The 23587-nt window shown below is 48.2% G+C and overlaps 1 protein-coding gene across 4 annotated transcripts in view; it reads left to right on the forward strand.

Moving 5' to 3' along the window:
• Window positions 1–23587, forward strand: part of LOC140410879 (NADP-dependent malic enzyme-like) — a 955016-nt gene that overhangs the window by 814344 nt on the left and 117085 nt on the right. For all 4 annotated transcript variants that reach the window (XM_072499644.1, XM_072499640.1, XM_072499642.1 and 1 more), the window contains one exon: window positions 8039–8144. In XM_072499644.1, the coding sequence (XP_072355745.1) occupies window positions 8039–8144 (106 nt within the window). The remainder of the gene's footprint in view (window positions 1–8038; window positions 8145–23587) is intronic.

Consider the following 23587-nt stretch of genomic DNA (forward strand, 5'->3'; position numbering starts at 1 on the left):
AGCTAACAAGTGCAAACACCATGTGGTAGCTAGTAGGTCTGGTCAGGCTACTACAAGGTCTCCAGTCAGTTCAGTATAGTGTCAACCCAAAGCTGAATATGTATATCAGTTCTATCGTTGAATAAAACCGTGTTGGCTCTTCTCCAGTGTTAGACGTCTGTTTCTAGCTTCCCTGCATTGAGTGCAGTCCACATCGAACCTACCTGCCTAACACATCACACTCTTGAAATGGCATGGTTGTCACTAAGTTCAAGGGAAATTAGGTATGGGCAGCAATGCTGACCTTGCCAGAGGCACCCGCATCTCACAAAAGAATGAAAAATACATTGAAAAGTACTGGTTTTAAATGTTTCATCTGCAAGGCACGTTTTATCAAAACTTTAAAAGTTATGTGCAGACATCATGGTTCAAATTTAACATTGCCATATGAGAAAATGAAATACTATTTTGTGAAAGGAGATGGGAGGCGGTGGCATAGTTGTATTGTCGCTGGACTAGAAATCAAGAGGCACAGGGTAATGATCTGGGGACCTGGGTTCGAATCCATCCATGGCAGGTGATAGAATTTATTGGGGCGGCACGGTGACACACTGGTTAGCACTGCTGCCTCACAGCTCTAGAGACCTGGTTTCAATTCCGGCCTCGGGTGACTGTGTGTAGTTTGCACTTGCTCCCCGTGTCGCATGGATTTTCACCGGGTGCTCTGGTTTCCTCACACAGTCCAAAGATATGCAGGTTAGGTGGATTGGCCTCGCTAAATTGCCCCTTAGTATCCAAAGGTCAGGTGGGGTACTGGGTTACAGGGATGGGGTGGAGGTGTGGGTTTAAGTAGGGTACTCTTTCAAGGGCCGATGTAGACTCAATGGGCTGAATGGCCTCCACTGTAAATTCTATAATTCTACCTTAAAACTGAAGACTTGTCACATTATTTCAAATCAGAATATTTACTGGGAAATGGTGCCATCTGCTGGCTAATGAAAAGGCCAGTATGCTTTCCTGATCAGCAGCAGTCATAGTCAAGGGGCGATTTGAGTCCATTTCAGTAAATTTGGGACATTGCTTCTCATTGATTTGTTTTAATGAATGGAGAATAATAGGCTGCATTGCTGTGATTTTCCAATTCTTTGCTGGGAGTACAATATGACACGGTGGCTCTTGAAATGCCTTGATTTGAAACTTGGAAATGTAGTTAATAATGAAGGTAGTAACATACTTTAGAATGACATAGACTGCTGAAATGGGCAGATCTATGGTCGATGGATTGTAATGCAAAAGATTATGAAATTATACATTTTGGGAGGAAGGATGACGCAACATGAACTAAATTGAACAATGTTAGAGGAGTTGTCACTGAGACCTGTTGGGCTGGATTCTCCCCACCCCGACGCCAAAATCGGGTTCAGCAACAGGGCAGAGAATTTGTTTTCCCGCACGAAATCGGGACTGGCGCCGGTTCCGCTATTCGCCGCCCCCCGAAAAGCGGCGTACTCCACGAGTATGCACCGCCTCAGGCCATGCCTGAGGCCCGCCCCGCTATTCTCCGTCTCCGACCAGCCGAATTCCTGACGGCGTGGTTCTAATCCGGTCATGCCATTCGGGAACCTCGCTTGGTGGCTGCAGACTCAGCCCGGAGCCGCCACAGTTGGGGGAGGGCCGATCGGAGGGCAATGTGGGGGGTTTCATTCGGGACTGGGGGCACCGTGTGCGGGCGGTCCGGGTCGGGCGAGCGGTTGATGCGGGCACTATTTTATTTTATTTTCTTAAATAAATTTGGAGTACCCAGTTAATTTCTTTTCCAATTAGGGGGCAATTTAACGTGGCTAATCCACCTTACCTGCACATCTTTGGTTTGTGGGAGTGAAACCCACGCAGACACGGAGAGAATGTGCAAACTCCACACAGACAGTGACCCAGGACTGGTATTCAAACTCGGGTCCTCAGCACCGTAGTCCCAGTGCTAACCAGTGCGCCACATGCCGCCCCAATGGGGCACTATTTTGGGCGTCCAGGTCCGCGGGCTGAGTCCGCCATGGAGCACGGCACGGCCACCGGAGGCCGCCGCGGTGCGCATGCACGGCCTCTGACCCGGAGGTGCGGGGGGCCGTATCGGCAGCTAGAGCTGCAAGCTCTATGACAGCTGCCTATGAGCCACCTGCAAGTCGGTGAATCCGTGGCCTTTTGACGCCAATTTTCCCAATGGCGTGGGGACATAGTCCCAAAAACAGAGAATCCAGCCTGTGGTGTGTACAGAAACCTTTAAAGTGACTAGACAAATTGAAGGCTATTTTTTCCCTTAAAGAATTTACACGGCATCCTTAACTTTATAAATATGAATACAAAAAAGCAAATTAACCTAAATTCGGGCATCATGATTTTAATTGCTTCATGATTGGCAGCCTTCAGCTGACAAGAGCCCTAAGTTTAGAATTCCTTTCCCAAAGCTCTCTGCCTCTCGACCTCACTTTCCTCCGTTAGGTGCTCCTTAAAATCTCTTTGACCATGCTTTTATCATCAGTCTAAAAATCTTGATGTTCGGTGTCAAAGTTTTGTTTGATTTGCTCCTGGGAAGTGCCATATTAAAGCACTACATAAAGGCAATGTGGTGTTGGGTGTTCTGACACACAGAAGAGCCAACACAGTTGCATATGGTACAACGCTTCTTTATTTAAACTCACTATTTACAACTTGGTCTTTGCACTCTGCACGTGGGGGGCTCCCTGCTTGTGGTGTTTCAACAGCTCTGTCTTGTTTCCTTCTCCCCAGACCTACTGACCTCCAGGTGTCGTGCTCGTGCTTTTTATGTGGTTGGTGTTCTTGTCTGTGATTGGTTGTGGTGTTGTGTACTCTGATTTGCCTGTTAGTGTGTCCATCATGATGTGTGTGTTTGAATATCATGACATCCTCCCTTTTTACAAAGATATGTGCCTACGTGGTAATAAATATGATCGTGACGTGAGTGCATCTAAGAGTGTGTGTGTGTCGTGTGCAGCATGTGTCTATGACGGAACTATGTACATGGGGCGATGTCGAGTGCGTCACATGAATCCAGTTGTACCATAACATAACAGAAATGCGAACGAGAGAAGAAGAAAAAAAATTTGAACAGTTGTCCAGTCAGACGACATCTGGAACGATAAACAACAACAGGTTATCATGTAAAATTGTCCAACTTATTAAACATATGAACTGTATTATAAGTCCATTCTAATGGGTTTGCGACGAATTCGGGTTGACCGCCTTAAGGGTGGATCAAGAACCACCGGCTGCTGTGCAGGCATGGCCATGGGTGGCGATGGAAAGGGCGTGATGTGCGGCAGCTCCACAAAGTCATCCTCGGAAGCCTGTTGAGGATCTGGCGTGTTGTGTGGCTGTGAGCGTGGAAGTCGGCGAAGGGCGCGCCGATTGCGGCGACGCACGGAACCATCCGGCATGCGAACCAGGAACGAGCGGGGAGCCACTTGTCGGAGGACTTCGGCCGGTGCTGACCAGCCACCATACGGTTGATGGACGCGTACTTTGTCTCCGGAGGACAGGGGGGGCAGGTCCGTCGCTCGTGTGTCGTACCGACCTTTCTGGCGATCACGCTGCAGTTGCATGTTCCGAAGAACCGCCTCATGGTCTGTTGTCGGTGCCAGGACGGAAGGTACCGTCGTCCTGAGGGAGCGACCCATTAGTAGCTGCGCTGGCGAGAGGCCCGTGGATAACGGGGCCGATCGATAGGCCAGCAAGGCAAGGTTAAAGTCCGATCCGTCATCAGCCGCCTTGCACAGGAGCCGCTTTGCGATGTGGACACCCTTTTCAGCCTTCCCGTTCGATTGTGGATGCAGAGGGCTGGATGTCACATGAGTGAAACCATATGCTGCGGCAAAGGACGACCATTCACGGCTGGCAAAACAAGGTCCATTGTCTGACATGACAGTCCTTGGAATGCCGTGGCGAGCAAACGTTTCCTTGCAGGCCCCAATGACTGCGGACGACGTCAGATCATGGAGAGGCATGACTTCCGGGTAGTTTGAGAAGTAGTCTATAATAACAATGTAATCTCTGCCGAGCGCGTGAAATAGGTCAACACCCACCTTCGCCCAGGGGGACGTCACCATCTCGTGTGGTAGAAGTGTTTCCGGAGGTTGCGCCGGCTGAAACCTCTGACAGGTTGTGCAGTTGAGCACCATGTTGGCTATGTCTTCATTAATACCCGGCCAATATACCGCCTCCCGGGCCCTTCGTCTGCATTTTTCGACGCCCAAGTGGCCTTCGTGTAGTTGACGAAGAATCATCTGGCGCACACTGTGTGGAATAACGATCCTATGCGATTTCATAAGGACCCCGTCTATATTGGTGAGATCATCTCGCACATTATAAAACTGGGGGCACTGCCCTTTTAGCCACCCTTCCGTCATGTGGCACATCACTCGCTGCAGCAGAGGGTCAGTCGCCGTCTCTGCGCGTATGTGGGCCAGACTAGGATCATCAGCTGGCATATTTGCTGCTGTCAGAGTCACGTGTGCCTCAATTTGACGCACGAACCCCTCTGCATCTGGTGGTGTGCTCACTGCTCGGGAAAGAGTGTCCGCCACGATGAGTTCCTTCCCCGGAGTGTAGATCAGTTCAAAATCGTACCTCCTGAGTTTAAGTAAGATGCGCTGGAGGCGAGGAGTCATGTCGTTCAGGTCTTTGTTAATGATGTTGACCAGGGGGCGGTGGTCAGTTTCGACCGTGAATCGTGGCAGGCCATACACATAGTCGTGGAACTTGTCCAGTCCAGTTAACAAGCCCAGGCATTCTTTTTCGATTTGCGCGTAGCGCTGTTCGGTAGGGGTCATGGCTCGTGAGGCATACGCAACCGGGGCCCATGATGACGTGCTGTCTTTTTGCAGGAGTACCGCTCCAATACCAGATTGGCTGGCGTCTGTTGAGATCTTTGTAGGGCGAGTCGTGTCAAAGAAGGCCAGCACTGGTGCCGTGACCAGTTTGTGCTTGAGCTCCTCCCATTCCCGCTGATGCGATTGGTGCCAGTTGAATTCCGTCGATTTTTTTACGAGATGGCGCATGTTTGATGTATGAGAAGCCAGGTTGGGAATGAACTTTCCAAGGAAGTTGACCATGCCCAGGAATCTTAAGACAGCCTTCTTGTCAGCCGGTCGTGGCATGGCTGTGATGGCGCTAACCTTGTCTGCATCGGGACGGACCCCGGACCTTGAGATGTGGTCCCCGAGGAATTTCAGCTCCGTCTGGCCGAAAGCACACTTCGCACGGTTGAGACGCAGGCCATTTTGCCGTATGCGGGTGAAGACACGTCGAAGACGATGCATGTGTTCCTGCGGAGTGGTGGACCAAATGATGATATCGTCCACATATACACGTACCCCTTCGATGCCTTCCATCATCTGCTCCATAATGCGGTGGAATACTTCAGATGCCGAAATGATGCCGAATGGCATCCGGTTGTAGCAGAATCTGCCAAAAGGGGTGTTGAATGTGCATAGTCTTCGGCTGGCCGGGTCCAGTTTGAGGATGACTGTGTCATATTTGGCCTGGTTTTCGCCTTCTTCGAACACCAGTGAATTAAAGACATCGGTTGGGTGCTGGCCTGCGTAGAAGAGGAGCATTGCAATCTTCGAATCATCCGAGGCATTCTGTTTTTCGGTGGCACGGATGTACAGGTCAAATCGCTGCCTGTAGAGCTTCCAGTTGGTGCCTAGGTTCCCCGTGACTTGCATCGGCTGCGGTTTGCCGGTGTGGTCCATGTCCAGAATGGCAGGTTAGTAGGCAGGTATCGATCCACTCCTGTACCATGTGGTGTTGGGTGTTCTGACACACAGAAGAGCCAACACAGTTGCATATGGTACAACGCTTCTTTATTTAAACTCACTATTTACAACTTGGTCTTTGCACTCTGCACGTGGGGGGCTCCCTGCTTGTGGTGTTTCAACAGCTCTGTCTTGTTTCCTTCTCCCCAGACCTACTGACCTCCAGGTGTCGTGCTCGTGCTTTTTATGTGGTTGGTGTTCTTGTCTGTGATTGGTTGTGGTGTTGTGTACTCTGATTTGCCTGTTAGTGTGTCCATCATGATGTGTGTGTTTGAATATCATGACAGGCAAGTCATTGCTGTTGCAAAATTTTATAAAACACTAGTTCAGCCTCAGGTGGAGTATTGTGTCCATTTCTGGGTGCCACACTCCTGTAAGGATGTCAAGAACATAGAGAGGATGCAGAAGAGATTTACCAGAGCTCAACCAGGGATATGTTACGTAGAGGGACTGGAGAAGCTGGGGTTGTTCTCCCTAGAGCAGAGAAGGTGAAGGCAAGACTTTAAACAGATGTTAAAAATCATGAAGGGTTCTGATGGACTAAGTAAGGAGAAAGTATTTGCAGTGGCAGAAAGATTAGTAACCAGAGGATCCAGAATTAAGGTGGTTGGCAAAACAGCCAGACCAGACATGAAAGAAAAACAATTTACGCAGCAAATTATGGTCTGGAATGCAATGCCTGCAGGGGTGGTGAAGAAGGCTCAGTGGTAACTTTCAAAAAGAGAATTGAATATATACTTGAAAGAAAAAACTTCCAAGTGAGACTAATTGAATAGCTCCACCAAATAGCCTGTGCTTTCACAATGGGTTTAATGGAATCTTTCTGTGCTATATTATTCTCTGACTCTGTGGAGATGCCTTTAAATGAACCAAGAAAGTTTCTCAAGCTGCAGTTGTACAATACAAGTAGTCAAAGGAAGGTAAAATCGGGCAGTCAAACACTCCACATCACGTGCTTCTCCAGACAAGTAGATTCAAATTATTCCTTAATGATAGTATGAGGGCTCTCCAAAGCAGAACTCTCTTTTGCAAAAAGATAGTGGGAAACCAAGTGCATCATATTTTATGATCCTCTTTCCTACTGGTTTTGAATCCTGATGTCAAACTTATGGATCATATTCAAAGGCAGATCTGTTGTCAGCAGCTACTGGTTGCAATTGTGTGTGATTAAAGGTGGGCTACATTTTCCCTGTTTATTCACTTGTAATTATCAGCCCTGTGTCTCAGATCTATTTGTGTTTTCCAGACAGATTTCGTTTCACACAGAGCTTTTAGTGATTAAGCTGTTTGAATTTCAAAACTAGATTATTGTATAAAATCAGCCCAATTTATAGGTGCTAGCTAGATGACTTGGGCTACCATCGGAAACCCACATTGCATGGTATGTTTTCCGGTTGATAGGATTGACAGTGCAGTCGGTAACTGTATCAAAAATTAAATATGTGATTGATAGTGTGTCCCTCTTCCACATCATTTCTTCTGTTCTGGATTGTAGACTGTTTGCTGTAAGTTGTACTCGGTTGGAATGGGTGTCGGACATTGTTTGTTGACAGTAAGTTCACAGGCGAGCTTAAAAAAATCAGTAAAACAGAAAGGGCCGCAAAATGACTATTTCAGCCATTTCTGAGTGTGTCGACTTTCCTACCTTTTCTTGTTGGTACTGTAAATTATTTTTTGCCCCAGCACCATTTTTGACAACATTGCAGTTCCTAATGGGAATCTCCCTATCTGTTAGGTTCAGAAAAAGATTGGGACCAATGGATGGACTGCATGAGAGATTGTGCCCATCTATTAACACACTCTTTAGTGGTGGATTTTGCCTTGTCAACTGTGCACTTGTGCAGGTTTCCTCTTCTCAAAGAAAAGTTGGGACAAGAAGTCCAATGGCATCATAACGCTAACTGAAATTTTGATTAAACCTACACTGATGCACCCAAATTACACATTCTTATGCTTTGAGCGGTACTGGATGCTGGGATGAATGGGACCTACCATGATGCTACTGACTTCAGAATTTGACACATCTACTTCCGTATAAGCAAAGATGTAAAGCAAGTTATCTTTTAATATAGTAGACTTGTTTCTGAACATGTGAATGATATGGTGACTCACCTGAGACATTACAGTATCTCACAATACATTTTTTTTAAAATTAGAATTGAGAAAGAAAGACTTTAAATAATTTTGTCAGTAACATTTAAGTGTGTTCATATTTTTTTGTCTTCAAGGGACGTGCCAATCTGACTGATCAGAAGTTGCTGTTTGCTCACCCACATCCAGCATTGGTGCACCTGAGCGATGCGGTTCATTGTCTCAGACCTACTGCAATTATAGGTACATTGCATTTTGTTTGCTTGCTCTGCTAACTCCTACGCTCTATTTGCTTCCTCATTATCAGATCTTTTGACCACCATCTCTTCTCTCCCCCACCCCTCCCCTCCCCCTACAGCATGTACTAAAATAAAGCATATCCTTTAAACTCATTTTAATTTTCTTTGGCAGCAGAAGATCACCTAACTGGTACAACATCACTCCGCTCCACCTCTAATGATCCTGCTAGTTGTATCAGTGTGATAACTGGTGTCATATCAACTGATATAGCAGGTTTTGTGCTTCATACTTCCTCATTGAACCTGAAATGGCAGATATTGGACTGCTACGGAACCTCATTTAGAGTTATTGATTATTGACCAAAGTAAATTAAATCACAAGAGATCTACAGTCTCACAATGAGTTAATATAATTTATTTCAGAGACATCAAATGAGCAAGGTAAATATGGGACTGCACTGCTAACATTACTTTCTTTAGCTATAGTTTTTCTTCAACTAGTTTCTCTCCTAATTCCCTTCATGCCATTCCTGAGCTCATCTTGTATATGAAATCCATCCCCTAGACCCACTCTCTGCTAAACTGCTGACCCAACCCCTAGCTTTCATGTTAGCTGATATTGTAAATGTTCTCCCTTTCAGTGTTATCCCTCCACCGCCCCCCCCCCCCCCCCCCGCCTCCAATCCTTACTCAGAACACCAACACTTGACTCCACTGTATTCGCAAGCTACTACCCATCCCCAACATCCATTTCCTCTCCAAAGTTTCCCAAATATGTTATTTCCCAGAACTCCCTGCTTGAATCCTACTAATCGGGTTTCCATCTCTGCCACAGTACCAAAATAACTCTTACCAAAGTCACAAATTATGTCCTTTATGACTATGGCGATGGTAAACGTCTCCCCCTCTACCTTCTCGACTTGTCAGCAGCGTTTGATTTCATTGGAATCAAGCTATCCTTTTACACTGTTGCCGAGCTGGGTGAGACTGGGTAGGACTCCTCTCGCTTGGTTCCATTCCTATATCTATATTGTCACAGCCAGAGAACCAGAGAATCACTTGCAATGGCTTTTCTCACCACTCTTGAATCATTACCTCCGATGTTCCATGTATCTGTTCTTGCCCCTACACCCCCATTCCCCTAGCAAATTTCTCAGGCAAATGTTGTTCCTTGGTGACATAATTACAATGCACGGCATTAGTTTTCACATGTATACTGATAACACCCAACCCAGAGGATACAGCAGGATTTAGATTGTTTGGAGACTTGGACGGAGAGGTGGCAGATGGAGTTTAATCCGGACAAATGTGAGGTAATGCATTTTGGAAGGTCTAATGCAGGTAGGGAATATACAGTGAATGGTAGAACCCTCAAGAGTATTGAAAGTCAAAGAGATCTAGGAGTACAGGTCCACAGGTCACTGAAAGGGGCAACACAGGTGGAGAAGGTAGTCAAGAAGGCATACGGCATGCTTGCCTTCATTGGCCGGGGCATTGAGTATAAGAATTGGCAAGTCATGTTGCAGTTGTATAGAACCTTAGTTAGGCCACACTTGGAGTATAGTGTTGAATTCTGGTCGCCACACTACCAGAAGGATGTGGAGGCTTTAGAGAGGGTGCAGAAGAGATTTACCAGAATGTTGCCTGGTATGGAGGGCATCAGCTATGAGGAGCGGTTGAATAAACTCGGTTTGTTCTCACTGGAACAAAGGAGGTTGAGGGGCGACCTGATAGAGGTCTACAAAATTATGAGGGGCATAGACAGAGTGGATAGTCAGAGGCTTTTCCCCGGGGTAGAGGGGTCAATCACTAGGGGGCATAGGTTTTAGGTGAGAGGGGCAAGGTTTAGAGTAGATGTACGAGGCAAGTTTTTTACGCAGAGGGTAGTGGGTGCCTGGAACTCGCTACCGGAGGAGGTGGTGGAAGCAGGGACGATAGTGACACTTAAGTGGCATCTTGACAAATACATGAATAGAGGGATACGGACCCAGGAAGTGTAGAAGATTGTAGTTTAGTCGGGCAGCATGGTCGGCACGGGCTTGGAGGGCCGAAGGGCCTGTTCCTGTGCTGTACATTTCTTTGTTCTTTGTTCTACCTCACCACCTCTGTTGAATGTTCCACTGTTGTTAAATTATCTGACATTTGGTACTGGAGGAGCAGAGATTTCCTCACATATTGGAAAGACTGAACATAGAACATACAGTGCAGAAGGAGGCCATTCGGCCCATCGAGTCTGCAGTGACCCACTTAAGCCCTCACTTCCACCCTATCCCCGTAACCCAATAACCCCTCTTAACCTTTTCTTTGGACCCAGGGCAATTTAGCATGTCCAATCCACCTAACCTGCACAACTTTGGACTGTGGGAGGAAACCGGAGCACCCGGAGGAAACCCAGGCAGATACGTGGAGAACGTGTAGACTCTGCACAGACAGTGACCCAGCGGGGAATCGAACCTGGGACCCTGGTGCTGTGAAGCCACAGTGCTTACCACTGTGATACCGTGCTGGCCTTTGACTGATGCCATTGCTTTTGCTCCAAACTGCATTTCCTAGCTACTGACTACATCCCTCTCCCTAGCAACAGTCAGAGATTACATCAGTCTTTTCACAGCCTTGTTGTCATGTTGTGCCCTGGAAATGAGCATCGAGGCTCATATATTTGAGCCATCACAAAACGAGTCCATGTAATTCGCACCAAGTCACAGTCACCTATCACCTCTGTGGTTGCTGACGTACATTAAAGTGATTTCTTAATTTTAAAATGCTGTTTGACCTTGCCCATCCTTAATCTGCTCCACGGCCACAATTTATGATACCTGCTCTCTTCTAATTCTGGCCTCTTGCGCAATAATTTAATTGCTCCATCATTGGTGACCGCACTCCCAGTTGTCTGGACCCCAAGCTCTGGGGTACCTTATATCCACTTCTCCGTCTCTCTGTCTTGCTTGTCTCCTTTAACACACCCCTTAAAACCTACCTCTTTGACTAAACCTTTGATCATCTGACTAATATCTCTTTGGGTTGCTAAATTTAGAGTACCCAATACATTTTTTCCAACTAAAGGGCAATTTAGCGTGGCCTATCCACCTACCCTGCATATCTTTGGGTTGTGGGGGCAAAACCCACGCAAACAGGGGGAGAACGTGCAAACTCCACACGGACAGTGACCCAGAGCCGGCATCGAACCTGGGATCTTAGTGCCGTGAGGAAACAGTGCTAACCACTCGCCGCTGTGCTGCCCGAGGGTGTCTTCATTTCATCATGCAACTTTGACGTTTTATTATGTAAGGCACTATATAAATATAAGTTGTTGTATGATTGCAAAGATGGAGTGAATGCTGCTGTAAGCTTAACTATTGATTGCAGGAAAGATTAATTGATCAGTAACTGTACATGGGTAGTGTTCCAATACTGATGTTGTCTTTACACCGTGTTTTTCAAACTTTTTTTTTTCATGGGACTCACTTTTTGCTTACAGACCAACCTTCGCAACCTTTGCCTGCTTTCTCCTCATTATCTCACTCCAATCAGGTTCACAGAAGGAGAGGGTATTGTGCATGCAGGTTGAGCACCCCTTATCCAAAATTCTTGGGGCCTAGTGCGTATCGGATTTGGAATTTTTTGGGTTTTGGAATATAATGTGATAATGCGCATCTGCAGCGCGTTGGGACCTGCGAATCGTCTGGCAAGCTTCCCAGAGCCTTGTGGGATTTCCTGTTTGTGACGTCATGTCAGCACTCGAAAAAAGTGAGGATTTTGGAATTTTTTGTTTTTCGGATAAGGGATGCTCAACCTGTATCAGGTGCAGAGTTCAGCCAGTTCCTTTGTGTCAAATTCATCTTTGTGAGAATGGAAAATCCACCTTCACACACGTAGATCGTCGTGAAGGGAAATAGCAACAAATGCTTGTTTTACTCAGCCATGGATATTCCTGAGAAATCCTGGGCAGAATTCTCCCCCCCCCCCCAACGCAGGGTGGGAGAATCGCCAGGGCGCCGCGCGAGTCCCGCCCCGGCACCCGGACGCGATTCTCCCCCCCCCCCCCCCCCCCCCCCAAACCGGTGCAGCGAGAATCACGGCTGGACGCTCGGAGAATCGCCGCTAGCTGTTTGTAACGGGCGAGCGGCGATTCTCCGGCCCAATTGGCCGAGCGGCCTGCCCAACACGACAGGTTCCCACCGGCGCCGTCCACACCTGGTCGCTGCCGGTGGGAACAGCGCAGGAACGCTGTGGTGGTGGCCTGTTGGGGGGGGGGGGGTCTCAAAAGGGGTGTGGCCCGCGATCGGTGCCCACTGATCGGCGGGCAGCCTCTCTGAAGGAGAACCTCCTTTCCTCTGCTGCCCCACAAGATCCATCCGACATCTTCCTGCGGGGCGGCCGCGGGGAGGACTGCAACCGCGCATGGCATCGGTCAACCTGCGCATGCGCGGATGACGTCATTACGCGGCGCCGGCCGTGTCATTTACGCGGCGCCGCTTTTACATGGCGCCAAGGCAAGGCACACGTAAATGACACGGCGCCGATCCTAGCCCCCCGGGGGCGGGAGAATAGGGGGCTGGGAACGGCCTCTGACGCCGGAGTGAAACACTCCGGTTTTCACTCCGGCGTCGGCACTTAGTCTCCCGATGGGAGAATTGCGCCCATTACTCCAGAATTCTGACAGCCTCATGGACTTTTGGCATGTTTTTAATGTGCTGTCACAGGTCAGATACAGCAGCTTAGTCTTCATTTGGAGTCAGCTGTAAGTTAACAACTGATTCTGTGGTTTCAACCTCAAAAGGAATTTTTCACCCAATAAATCTCTTTCAAAATCTGAAACTTCTCCTCCAATTTGCCAGTACTTCCTTGTACATAACACAAATGGGCTTTGCATCCTTATTTGCATTGGCACAATTAGCAAAGTCATACATCAAGAAACTATTTTTATGCTGATTTGTTCCTGAGAAGTTTCTTCTTTGTGGGCTGTTAACCAGTGGCCCTGGAACTCTGCCCTGCTGTGGATTCCCCTGATGTGAGATCACTGCCTATTTGTGCCTCTGGCTGACTCTTCCTTGCAGCAACGATCCATCTTCACAGCTGTCTTGCCTTGCTCGCTAGAAAATGGAAGAAGCTCTCTTCCGCGATTTGGCGCATACAGGGCGCTTGACCTCAAATTTACATGCAGAGCTGGAGACTTGCTCTCTGCTGCCGCTTATGGTCGGAAGACTGCACACAGCCTCATTTCGTTCTCATTTAAAAGCTGGTAGCAGCCGCCATTCTCAATTTAAATTCCGATAGCAGGCGTTGAGCGCTTCTCCCAAGATCAGGAACACCGCGACCGATCGCTCCGCAACCCTCCCGACACCCGCTCACCATCCACCCGCGCGCGGGTTGTAATGACCTCCAATTGGCATTATTGGTTGGCCAATTGGAGTATGAGCTCCCTCAATGATAGCTCATTGAGGGGGCCCATATAAGCACCTGTGTAGGCTTTGTGAGGCAGTCTTAGGTTGACTGGAATGCTAGCAGCACTGTTTGGAGCGGCTCCTGTATAGAAGTTATTGCAAATACATACTGATGTAGTGACGGAACCCCTGCCTCCTGTGGATTATTACAGTGGCGACGAGGTAAACAAAGAACCTTGCGGAGACCAGCTGCCGCACTCGGAGGGTAAGCTTTGCTCTTTCAAAATTGCCTCTTTTTGGGAAGTTGGATGCATTCGACCCAACTATTGAGGACTGGTCCCAGTATGTGGAGAGAATGTGTTACTTTTTCCAGGCCAATGAGATAACGGAGGATGGAAGGAAACAGGTTATACTGCTGTCGGTGTGCGGACCCTTAGCTTTCGCCATTAGAAGTAGTCTAACTTATCCCGATACGTCGGACACGATACCTTTCCAAGACTTAACAAAATTGGTGGAAGAGCACTATGACCCCAAACCACCCTTCATTTTGCGTAGGTACAGATTCTACACAACGAAGCGGGAAGACAGAGAGTCAGTCACAAATTTCTTGACCCACCTGAGAAGGCTGGCGGAAAAATGTGAGTTTGGCCCAACGCTAAATGAAATGCTTCGGGACCGGTTCGTGTGTGGCATAAATGACCTCCAAATACAGAAGCGCCTGTTGGTGGAAACGCAGCTAGACTGCAGGCGGGCGTTACAGCTCGCACTGTCCCTAGAAAAGGCAGCAAGTGGGGCGCAGGAACTACAGGGCACGCCAATGGAGGTAGATACCTGGGAGAGGGACTATCACAATGGGTCCAGCTACCAGATAGCCGCCCTCAGGAAAAGCCTGAGGAACAGAGGGCCAAAGGAAAACCCCAGAACTGCCCCCAAGTCTGCTAGGACTAACTGGAGACAGAGGGAACTACCGGCTGAGGCTCCCCCAACAGCGAAGGACCGTTTCTGGCACCAGACAGAGTGGGGTAACAGTGACAGAAACCCTAGAAGGAGGTGGCAAAAGAGGAATAGCAGGTGGGGACGCAGGGAAATACACAACCTAGATGCCCCATCCTCCTCCGAAGAGGAATTATATAATATTGCAACGAAGAAAGCAGAACCTATTAAGATTACCCCACGGGTGAACGGTCGGCCGACAATAATGGAAATAGACACGGGTGCGGTCGTATCAGTAATGGGAGTGGCAGCATTTTAAAAAATCAAAGATGGACACCAGCCACTAATCCTAACAAAAACATTGACGAAACTTAAAACCTACACGGGGGAACCCCTGGAAGTTCTAGGCACGACTCATGTACCCGTGGAATATGACAAACAATTGCTCAGATTACCATTGACGATAGTAGAGGGCTCCGGACCGAACTTAATAGGACGGAACTGGCTGAAAGACCTAAACTTAGATTGGATGAAGATTTTCCAGAGTGGAAGCGGGCAGTTGAGTGGAGTACTCCAAAAATACCCGGAGGTCTTCCAAGAAGGTTTGGGGGAAATTATAGGCGCCAAAGCAACTTTGCACGTGGACCCAGAAGCCCTTCCGAAATTTTGTAAGGCCAGGCCGGTACCTTTTGCATTAAGGAAGAAAGTATATGTCGAAATAGAAAGGTTACGGCGCGACGGCATTATCAGACCAGGACAGTTCTCAGAATGGGCAGCGCCGGTGGTACCAATTTTGAAGCCAGACGGCTCGATACGTCTCTGTGGAGATTTCAAACAGACGGTAAACAAATACGCACTGCTGGACAAATACCCGATCCCGAAAATAGACAACCTATATATCAAATTGGCAGGTGGGCTTTTGTTCACGAAACTGGACATGAGCCACGCCTACCTGCAGTTAAAACTGGACAAGGACTCCCAGAAGTTCGCTCTGATCAACACATTGAAGGGACTTTTTCGTTATACTAGGCTACCCTTCGGAGTGTCACCAGCCTGCTCTATATTCCAGCGTACAATGGAAAATATTCTGCAGGGACTACCGCAGGTGGCGATTTATTTGGACGATGTCTTAATCACGGGTAGGACAAACAGGGAACACTTAAGGAACCTGGAGGAAGTGCTCAGGCGTTTCGCAAAGGCAGGCGTATGGCTGAAAAGAGAAATATGTGTTTTTCTGGCCCCACAAGTGACGTACCTGGGATATAAAGTAGACGAGTCGGGCTTACACCCATTGGAAGACCGAGTAAGGGCAATAAAAGAAGCCCCAGCTCCCACCACGGTCCAGGAGCTACGATCATTTCTAGGATTGGTAACATATTATGCAAATTTATTGAAAATAGGGCGTCCATCCTAGAACCCCTCCACCAGCTACTGAAAAAGGGATAGGAATGGAAATGGTCCGCCCGCCAAAACCGAGCATTTAGGGACATTAAGGAACAGCTGTCATCCGAAAATGTCCTAGAGCATTATGACCCAAGGAGGGAGTTGGTGGTCACGTGTGACGCATCACCTTACGGGGTAGGAGCCGTCTTACCCCATAGAGGAAGGAATGGGGAAGAACGGCCAATAGCCTATGCTTCGAGGACCTTGGCGATGGCTGAGAGAAAGTACGCCCAAATCGTGAAGGAAGGACTGGCGGTGATATTTGCAGTAAAAAGATTTCACCAGTATCTGTACGGGCGGATATTCACCATAGTGACGGACCATAAGCCGTTATTAGGGTTATTAAAAGAAGACAAGTCAATATTCCCGATTACATCAGCTAGAATCCAACGCTGGGCGTTGCTACTGGCGGCGTATCGCTACGTTCTGGAGCACAGACCGGGAACGCGAGTAGCAAATGCAGATGCTTTGAGCAGACTTCCCCTCCCAGATACCCCGCCGCAAATACCAAAAGTAGAGGAGACAGTAATGACTCTAAATCTTTTGGACAACCTACCAGTGGTCGCACAACATATTTGGTTGTGGACGCAAAAAGACCCAGTTTTAGCCAAGGTGAAGCATTTCCTGCTAACTGGGGAACTGGAGAGACCAGTGGAGCCCCAGATGCACCCATACTGGAGCAGAAGGGACCAAATAACCGTAGAAGACGGTATCCTATTACGGGGAGCCCGGGTAATAGTCCCAGCTCAAGGCCGTCAGGCAATCTTAACCGAGTTACATCACGGACACCCAGGGGTGTCTAAAATGAAGATGCTAGCTCGAAGCTACGTTTGGTGGCCAGGATTGGACCCAGACATAGCAGCCTTGGTACGTCCGTGCCAGGAGTGCCAACAGGGGCAAAGAGTGCCACCAGCTGCGCCATTGCACCCGTGGGAATGGCCAGGCAGACCGTGGACCCGTCTGGATATTGACCACGCCGGCCCTTTCATGGGCTTAATGTTTTTGGTGATAGTGGATGCCCACTCCAAATGGTTGGACGTCCACCGGGTAAACGCGGCAAGCACAGCATCGACAATTGAAAAGCTCAGGGCCTTGTTTGCAACTCCGGAGGTATTGGTGTCGGACAACGGAGCAGCATTCACAAGTGGGGAATTTGGAAAGTTCCTAAAGGGAAACGGAGTCCGCCACATCAAAACGGCCCCTTACCATCCAGCATCCAATGGCCTGGCAGAGAGAGCGGTCCAGGCACTAAAAGCGGGACTCAAAAAGCAGCCGGCAGCGTCAATGGACACAAAGCTCTCCCGCTGGCTGTTTGATTACAGGACCACACCGCATTCCACAATGGTCATACCGCCAGCTGAACTCTTAATGGGAAGGCGGCTGCGAACGAGGCTGAGTCTCCTTTTTCCAAATTTAACGGGGAAAGTGGAGAAACAACAGGAGGTCCAACGCAGGGGGCATGATAATAATCGGCAGCAGAGACATTTCCAGGTGGGGGCACCGGTTTGGGTCAAGAATTATGGGAATGGACCAACGTGGGTCAAAGGCATGGTAGAGTCCCAAACAGGGCCCATATCATACGAAGTTTCGATAGGAGGTAGGGTGCTGAAGAAACACCTAGACCAAATAAGGGCAGCGGAACCACACCTGGAGGCAGTCAAAGCAGGACCGCCTCAAGCTGGGATAGCTCAGACGGGAAGGATACCCACACCCCAGCCCCGAGCAATTTCTTCAGACCCCGTCATCCAGTCGTCAGAGTCGGAGATGGACACGTTCGACGAGGCCGCCACGACACCTCTCCCCGAGGAGGAGGAAGTACAATTTCCAAGGAGGTCGTCAAGGAAAAGACGGGCACCTATAAGGTATACCCCACCCACGTCGGAGAACGACCCGGCGGACGATACAGAGGTGACAGACCCGGACATTGAGGAGCAGGAAGAAGCTCAGAGGAATGCCAGCTGGCAGGAATTCCTCGGTCCTTGTGTGGGGGGGGGGGGGGGTAATGACCTCCAATTGGCATTATTGGTTGGCCAATTGGAGTATGAGCTCCCTCAATGATAGCTCGTTGAGGGGGCCCATATAAGCACCTGTGTAGGCTTTGTGAACCAGTCTTAAGTTGACTGGAATGCTAGCAGCACTGTTTGGAGCTGCTCTTGTATAGAAGTTATTGCAAATAAATACTGGTGTAGTGACGGAACACCTGCCGCCTGTGGATTATTACACGGGCCATGACCAGCATTTTGAAAAACCCTGTTTTACAGTGTACATGTCTATAGTTTGCATTGAGCTGTTTCCAACTCTCCAGTGATATTCTGGAGCCACCTCTGGGATTTCTCCACAGCTGTGATTGTAACTTCTTAAAAGTATTGCAGTGATTATTTCCCTGGGGCCAGCAACTCAGCAGTTCAAATTCCACCATGGCAAGATGTGAAATTGGACTTAGGCAATCGGGTAATTTGCGACCTGCCTCTAGATATTCATAAATTTTGCAAAATGTAAACAAAATACCATTGGTTGAGTAACATAACCAGCGAAGCTAGGTGGTGAAGCAGTGGAATCTCTACTCAACACCTCTATCCTGACCTCTTGATTATAAGCTGCCTTCACCGCCTCCAAATTCAGCTCCGACAAATTTAGTTCCACCCCATATGGTAATCTAATTTATTTTAACTTAACCTATCAAAGGACAGTTTTGTTATATGAGGCCCCTTTCTAAGACCACAAAGTCCACAGGTATTGTTTTGCAAGTAGAGCTGCCTTTCTGAGTAGTAGCAGTTCTTCATGATGCAATATTGCTAAGAATCATGTTAGACTCATTGCATAATTCTTCAACAAGAAGGAGGCCCCTGTACTCCCAACCCCAGGCGCAGTACTGGTCTGACTCAGTGACGCAGGAGGATCCAGGGGTCCAATAACATGGTGTTTTCCATGGAGACCAGCTCAGCTCCCCAGCTTAGAGATGAAGGGCAGGAACCAGTCTGCCCTGGCAGAGTGATGTACAGTGCATCAGGAGCAGTGCAGCACTGTGGTCATGTTACACTCACCCTGAAGTCTCTGATGAACTGAAGACCGCCTTGTGCAAGTCACTCATTAGCAACTTGGTTTGACGCCGACATAATTTCCCGCTAGCATGATACAAGATTGAAAGGCCTAACAGGATTCTGGTGGTCAGCTGTTTTATGAACATTCATGAAATGCAAATGGCGTTTATGCCACCTGCCAGCACAAAGGACATTAGCCCGCCATTGGGAGAATTGCAATGTGATTTTTCACCGGCGGCTTTCTGACAGTTTGCCTCTTGCCAGATTCTCCACGACTACCTTCCACAAAACCCACTTTAGGCGAGTTGGTAGAATTCCGCCCTACATTTGTAGTTAAAGCAACCATAGTCGCCAAATAATGCATGAGGCACTGTCAAGCTGAGAGAAAATGCTTCCAAGAATGCACAGAAAAGTTTAAATCTTGTTAACTAGGTGAGTTGCAAAAAGCATAGTTTTTTTTAATAAAAGAATTCCTGCCCATTCCTGCCCAACTATGCTATGGCATTGGCAGAATATTATCAGGATCAATTGGCTTGTTAACAAGCTCCGTTAACCCTTGCTTATTTATTAACAAAGGCATATAGGCTTACGCTCCCTGTATTATGGGGTGAGCTCGGGGATGGGTAGTGATGAGCGGCAAGGTGCTGGGGTTGGCACTGACCTATTAGAGTCGATTTCAGCGGGAGCGGAGCAGGTTAGTCAATTTCAGCGGGAACAGTGCGCAAGTGATTTCTGGGAGGTAAGTTTCTCCTTTAAAAACACTTGTCTTTGCAGGAGCAGGCCAGTCGATTTCAGCGGGAGCGGAGCAGGTTAGTCAATTTCAGCGGGAGCAGTGCGCAAGTGATTTCTGGGAGGTAAGTTTCTCCTTTAAAAACACTTGTCTTTGCAGGAGCAGGCCAGTCGATTTCAGTGGGAGCGGTGCGTTAGTGATTTCTGGGAGACCTTCACAGGAGCAGGCTAGTCAATTTCAGCAGTAAACACTTACCTGGTCCCGTTTTCGGTCCCTCTTTGCTGTTTTAAAAAAAAAATTAGTGTTTAAGGCGGGAACAGGAAGTTCGACCCGCGGACTTCTGGGAAGACCCTCACCAATAAATTCTGGTGGAGAGGAAACCCGAGACACTACACGTGTAGTGTCTCCCACCCGCCCTCCTCCTCTAACCTAATAATAAAACCCATTGGTGTGAGGTAAGTACCATATTTTATTATTATTATTATTTTTCTGTTTAATTTAATTTAGTTGTTAGCCAGATCTTGGTAGAAAGTTAGAGGGATGGCAGGGAAGGGAGTGCAATGTTCCTCCTGCAGGGTATTTGAGGTGAGGGATGCTGTTAGTGTCCCTGCTGATTTTACCTGCAAGAAGTGCTGCCATCTCCAGCTCCTCCAAGACCGAGTTAGGGAACTGGAGCTGGAGTTGGAAGAACTTCGGATCATTCGGGAGGCAGAGGGGGTCATAGATAGCAGCTTCAGGGAATTAGTTACACCAAAGATTGGAGATAGATGAGGGACTGGGAAGAAGCAGTCAGTGCAGGGATCCCCTGCGGTCGTTCCCCTGAGAAACAAGTATACCGCTTTGGATACTTGTGGGGGGGGGACTTACCAGTGGTAAGCCATGGGGTACGGGCCTCTGGCACGGAGTCTGTCCCTGTTGCTCAGAAGGGAAGGGGGGAGAGGAGCAGAGCATTAGTAATTGGGGACTCGATAGTCAGGGGCACAGATAGGAGATTTTGTGGGAGCGTGAGAGACTCGCGTTTGGTATGTTACCTCCCAGGTGCAAGGGTACATGATGTCTCGGATCGTGTTTTCCGGGTCCTTGGGGGGAGGGGGAGCAGCCCCAAGTTGTGGTCCACATTGGCACTAACGACATAGTTAGGAAAGGGGACAAGGATGTCAGGCAGGCTTTCAGGGAGCTAGGATGGAAGCTCAGAACGAGAACAAACAGAGTTGTTATCTCTGGGTTGTTGCCCGTGCCACGTGATAGTGAGATGAGGAATAGGGAGAGAGAGCAATTAAACACATGGCTACAGGGGTTGTGCAGGCGGGAGGGATTCAGATTTCTGGATAACTGGGGCTCTTTCTGGGGAAGGTGGGACCTCTACAGACAGGATGGTCTACATCTGAACCTGAGGGGCACAAATATCCTGGGGGGGAGATTTGTTAGTGCTCTTTGGGGGGGGTTTAAACTAATGCAGCAGGGGCATGGGAACCTGGATTGTAGTTTTAGGGTAAGGGAGAATGAGAGTATAGAGGTCAGGAGCACAGATTTGACGTCGCAGGAGGGGGCCAGTGTTCAGGTAGGTGGTTTGAAGTGTGTCTACTTCAATGCCAGGAGTATATGAAATAAGGTTGGGGAACTGGCAGCATGGGTTGGTACCTGGGACTTCGATGTTGTGGCCATTTCGGAGACATGGATAGAGCAGGGACAGGAATGGATGTTGCAGGTTCCGGGGTTTAGGTGTTTTAGTAAGCTCAGAGAAGGAGGCAAAAGAGGGGGAGGTGTGGCGCTGCTAGTCAAGAGCAGTATTACGGTGGCGGAGAGGATGCTAGATGGGGACTCATCTTCCGAGGTAGTATGGGCTGAGGTTAGAAACAGGAAAGGAGAGGTCACCCTGTTGGGAGTCTTCTATAGGCCTCCAAATAGTTCTAGGGATGTAGAGGAAAGGATGGCGAGGATGATCCTGGATAAGAGCGAAAGTAACAGGGTAGTTATTATGGGAGACTTTAACTTTCCAAATATTGACTGGAAAATATATAGTTCGAGTACATTAGATGGGTCGTTTTTTGTACAGTGTGTGCAGGAGGGTTTCCTGACACAATATGTTAACAGGCCAACAAGAGGCGAGGCCACGTTGGATTTGGTTTTGGGTAATGAACCAGGCCAGGTGTTGGATTTGGAGGTAGGAGAGCACTTTGGGGACAGTGACCACAATTCGGTGACGTTTACGTTAATGATGGAAAGGGATAAGTATACACCGCAGGGCAAGAGTTATAGCTGGGGGAAGGGCAATTATGATGCCATTAGACGTGACTGGGGGGGATAAGGTGGAGAAGTAGGCTGCAAGTGTTGGGCACACTGGATAAGTGGAGCTTGTTCAAGGATCAGCTACTGCATGTTCTTGATAAGTATGTACCGGTCAGGCAAGGAGGAAGGCGTCGAGCGAGGGAACCGTGGTTTACCAAAGAAGTGGAATCTCTTGTTAAGAGGAAGAAGGAGGCCTATGTGAAGATGAGGTGTGAAGTTTCAGTTGGGGCGATGGATAGTTACAAGGTAGCGAGGAAGGATCTAAAGAGAGAGCTAAGACGAGCAAGGAGGGGACATGAGAAGTATTTGGCAGGTAGGATCAAGGAAAACCCAAAAGCTTTCTATAGGTATGTCAGGAATAAGCGAATGACTAGGGAAAGAGTAGGACCAGTCAAGGATAGGGATGGGAAGTTGTGTGTGGAGTCTGAAGAGATTGGCGAGATACTAAATGAATATTTTTCGTCAGTATTCACTCAGGAAAAAGATAATGTTGTGGAGGAGAATGCTGAGACCCAGGCTAATAGAATAGATGGCATTGAGGTACGTAGAGAAGAGGTGTTGGCAATTCTGGACAGGCTGAAAATAGATAAGTCCCCGGGTCCTGATGGGATTTATCCTAGGATTCTCTGGGAGGCCAGGGAAGAGATTGCTGGACCTTTAGCTTTGATTTTTATGTCATCGTTGGCTACAGGAATAGTGCCAGAGGACTGGAGGACAGCAAATGTGGTCCCTTTGTTCAAAAAGGGGCGCAGAGACAACCCCGGCAACTATAGACCGGTGAGCCTCACGTCTGTAGTGGGTAAAGTCTTGGAGGGGATTATAAGAGACAAGATTTATAATCATCTAGATAGGAATAATATGATCAGGGATAGTCAGCATGGCTTTGTGAAGGGTAGGTCATGCCTCACAAACCTTATCGAGTTCTTTGAGAAGGTGACTGAACAGGTAGACGAGGGTAGAGCAGTTGATGTGGTGTATATGGATTTCAGCAAAGCGTTTGATAAGGTTCCCCACGGTAGGCTATTGCAGAAAATACGGAGGCTGGGGATTGAGGGTGATTTAGAGATGTGGATCAGAAATTGGCTAGCTGAAAGAAGACAGAGGGTGGTGGTTGATGGGAAATGTTCAGAATGGAGTTCAGTTACAAGTGGAGTACCACAAGGATCTGTTCTGGGGCCGTTGCTGTTTGTCATTTTTATCAATGACCTAGAGGAAGGCGCAGAAGGGTGGGTGAGTAAATTTGCAGACGATACTAAAGTCGGTGGTGTTGTCGATAGTGTGGAAGGATGTAGCAGGTTACAGAGGGATATAGATAAGCTGCAGAGCTGGTCTGAGAGGTGGCAAATGGAGTTTAATGTAGAGAAGTGTGAGGTGATTCACTTTGGAAGGAATAACAGGAATGCGGAATATTTGGCTAATGGTAAAGTTCTTGGAAGTGTGGATGAGCAGAGGGATCTAGGTGTCCATGTACATAGATCCCTGAAAGTTACCACCCAGGTTGATAGGGTTGTGAAGAAGGCCTATGGAGTGTTGGCCTTTATTGGTAGAGGGATTGAGTTCCGGAGTCATGAGGTCATGTTGCAGCTGTACAAAACTCTGGTACGGCCGTATTTGGAGTATTGCGTAC

This window comes from Scyliorhinus torazame, chromosome 4 (genome assembly GCF_047496885.1).
Source record: "Scyliorhinus torazame isolate Kashiwa2021f chromosome 4, sScyTor2.1, whole genome shotgun sequence".
NCBI classification, from domain to species: domain Eukaryota; kingdom Metazoa; phylum Chordata; class Chondrichthyes; order Carcharhiniformes; family Scyliorhinidae; genus Scyliorhinus; species Scyliorhinus torazame.